Source organism: Pygoscelis adeliae, unplaced genomic scaffold (assembly GCF_000699105.1).
Source record: "Pygoscelis adeliae isolate BGI_AS28 unplaced genomic scaffold, ASM69910v1 Scaffold1000, whole genome shotgun sequence".
Lineage (NCBI taxonomy): Eukaryota > Metazoa > Chordata > Aves > Sphenisciformes > Spheniscidae > Pygoscelis > Pygoscelis adeliae.
This window is the reverse complement of record NW_008823952.1, coordinates 27,054-28,995: the sequence shown is the minus strand read 5'-3', so window position 1 is coordinate 28,995 and position 1,942 is coordinate 27,054. Positions and strand designations below refer to the sequence as shown.

General features: G+C 47.6%; 1 protein-coding gene across 1 annotated transcript in view; it reads left to right on the top strand.

Annotated features, from left to right (window-relative positions):
• CERS5 (ceramide synthase 5) overlaps positions 1–1,620 on the top strand; it is an 18,977-nt gene extending 17,357 nt beyond the window's left edge. The window contains exon 11 of the mRNA XM_009321413.1: positions 356–1,620. Coding sequence (XP_009319688.1) covers positions 356–508 — 153 coding nt within the window. The 3' untranslated portion in view covers positions 509–1,620. The remainder of the gene's footprint in view (positions 1–355) is intronic.
• Positions 1,621–1,942: the final 322 nt, after the last annotated feature.

Genomic DNA, 1,942 nt, shown 5'->3' with positions numbered 1-1,942 from the left:
TAACCAATCTGGAATGCAGCTCTTGGAAGACAAGAACAACCAAAGATCTATAGTGTCCTCTGATCTGGTGAGAGCAAAAAAAAGTGTAGTGCTTTCACAGATGTACAGAGTATTTGGAAAATGGAACTCCTATTTCCAAATTGTCATTTTCAGTGTCTGTGTCTTGCATTCTGTATGTGATAACAGGTTCCTCCTTGTGAGTTTGAAGTGATTCAGGATCGAATGTAGAAGGTAAATGTAACTGACTGAAGCTGCTTAATCACATGGACACAACCTTCTAACTACTGTTTTCTGTGAATTTTTGTCAACTTCGCTTCTCCCCTTTCCACCACCGAATTTCATTTGAAATGTTTAGGTATCAAAAGATGACCGCAGTGATGTAGAGAGCAGCTCTGAAGAGGAGGATGTGACTTCCAACAGCACAAAAGGAGTTTTCAGCACTTCGAGTAACGGCTCCAACCGCATTAATGGCCACGTGGCTAGTGGCCAGTGGACAGAAGAGGAGTAAGGCTGTGGGTTGGCCTTGAGCAAACACGAACTTATCTTTAAATATCTAGATGTGTTGAGCTCCACATTCCCAAGTGATCTTTAATCAAGATACCCCTTCCCCAGAAACCTCCAGCAAATCTGAAATGGGCGCGATCCAGACCAGTCAGAGGCTTTGCACAACAGAAGGGATAAAGCCAATGACTAGGGCAAAAACAAAGCTGCAGATTTCACTTTAAGCCATTTTGTACTTAAATCTTAGTCCCATCGATATTTGCAGAGGTGTCTTTGTGACAAACTGGTTTTTACTGGGATCAACTCAAGGCAGAACAAGTTTGGACTAGGCTGGCTGCTGACTGCAGGAGGGTTACGGTGCTGTTTCAGTGACGGTTTGCTCCAGTGCAGGCAGATCTCCTTGATGCACTCCAGAAGCCGCTTAAGAGCACGGAGAACGCAGGGTCCTGTGGTTCCATGTCCAAGCTACCCTGGCTGTAGCAGAGACTCCTTTTCTCAGTCCTGCTGTGAGCGCTCTGGACTACAGCCAAGCTTTGAATTGGACTGTGCTACAACAGAAACGGTGTTCTAACTTGCCATCGGGGTGCTATATGCTAAGGAGGTTATAGCTTGTATCTCTGCTGTTACGAGGGACCAGGCCAGCGTTTGCTGCCTATTTTGGTGCTGCAAGCCCCTCTGAAGTCTTGACTACGGCCTTCTGAAACGGGGGAGGGGGGGTTGTTTATTGCCCCTGAGACAACTATCACAATACATGCCTTTTAAAATTTTTTTCTGTTGCAGTTGTGGTTTTGAAGATGTTTCTAGACCTACTGGGTATGGTTGGCTAAGCTAGGACTTGAGGGCGGACCAGTACTGGTGGGCTGTGTTTAACTTTCCACGAAATAAGATGTTTCAGTCCCGCTTGTCTGTACTCCAGACAGAAGTGAATGTTGCTGCTCAGATTTTGCAACTGTGTGGAGGAATCGCTGGGCTGGAAAAGCAGCCGCACCCACAGGCTTTGCTTCTTTTTTTTTACTCAATGGTACTTGGGGGCAATGGAAGACCCGTGTGTCAATCATGAGCAGAATTTTGGAAACAAGTTCTTGAGTTGTTACCATTTTATACCATTGTTTACTCTTATCTCCGATTAAAAGATGCTTCAGAAACTTGGCTGACATGTTTCATCTCGAGAAAATAAAATCGAGGACGCTATATGCCCCTTTTCTGGGATTCTGAGCAGCTGGACCGCTGTCTGACGCTAGGCCGGGGGCCGCCTCTGAGAAGCACCTTTTTTAAGACTAGCAGGGAGCCGCCTTGGGCAGACACCACGCAGCGCCGCGGTTTGGCCTTTTCTCAGGTTTTTATTACGCTCCATCTCCCTCCCCCAGCCCGGGGAGGCCGTTGGGGCCGTTCTCCTGCTTTCCCCCCCCCAGCCGGGAAACGCGGTACCGGGTCCCAGGCC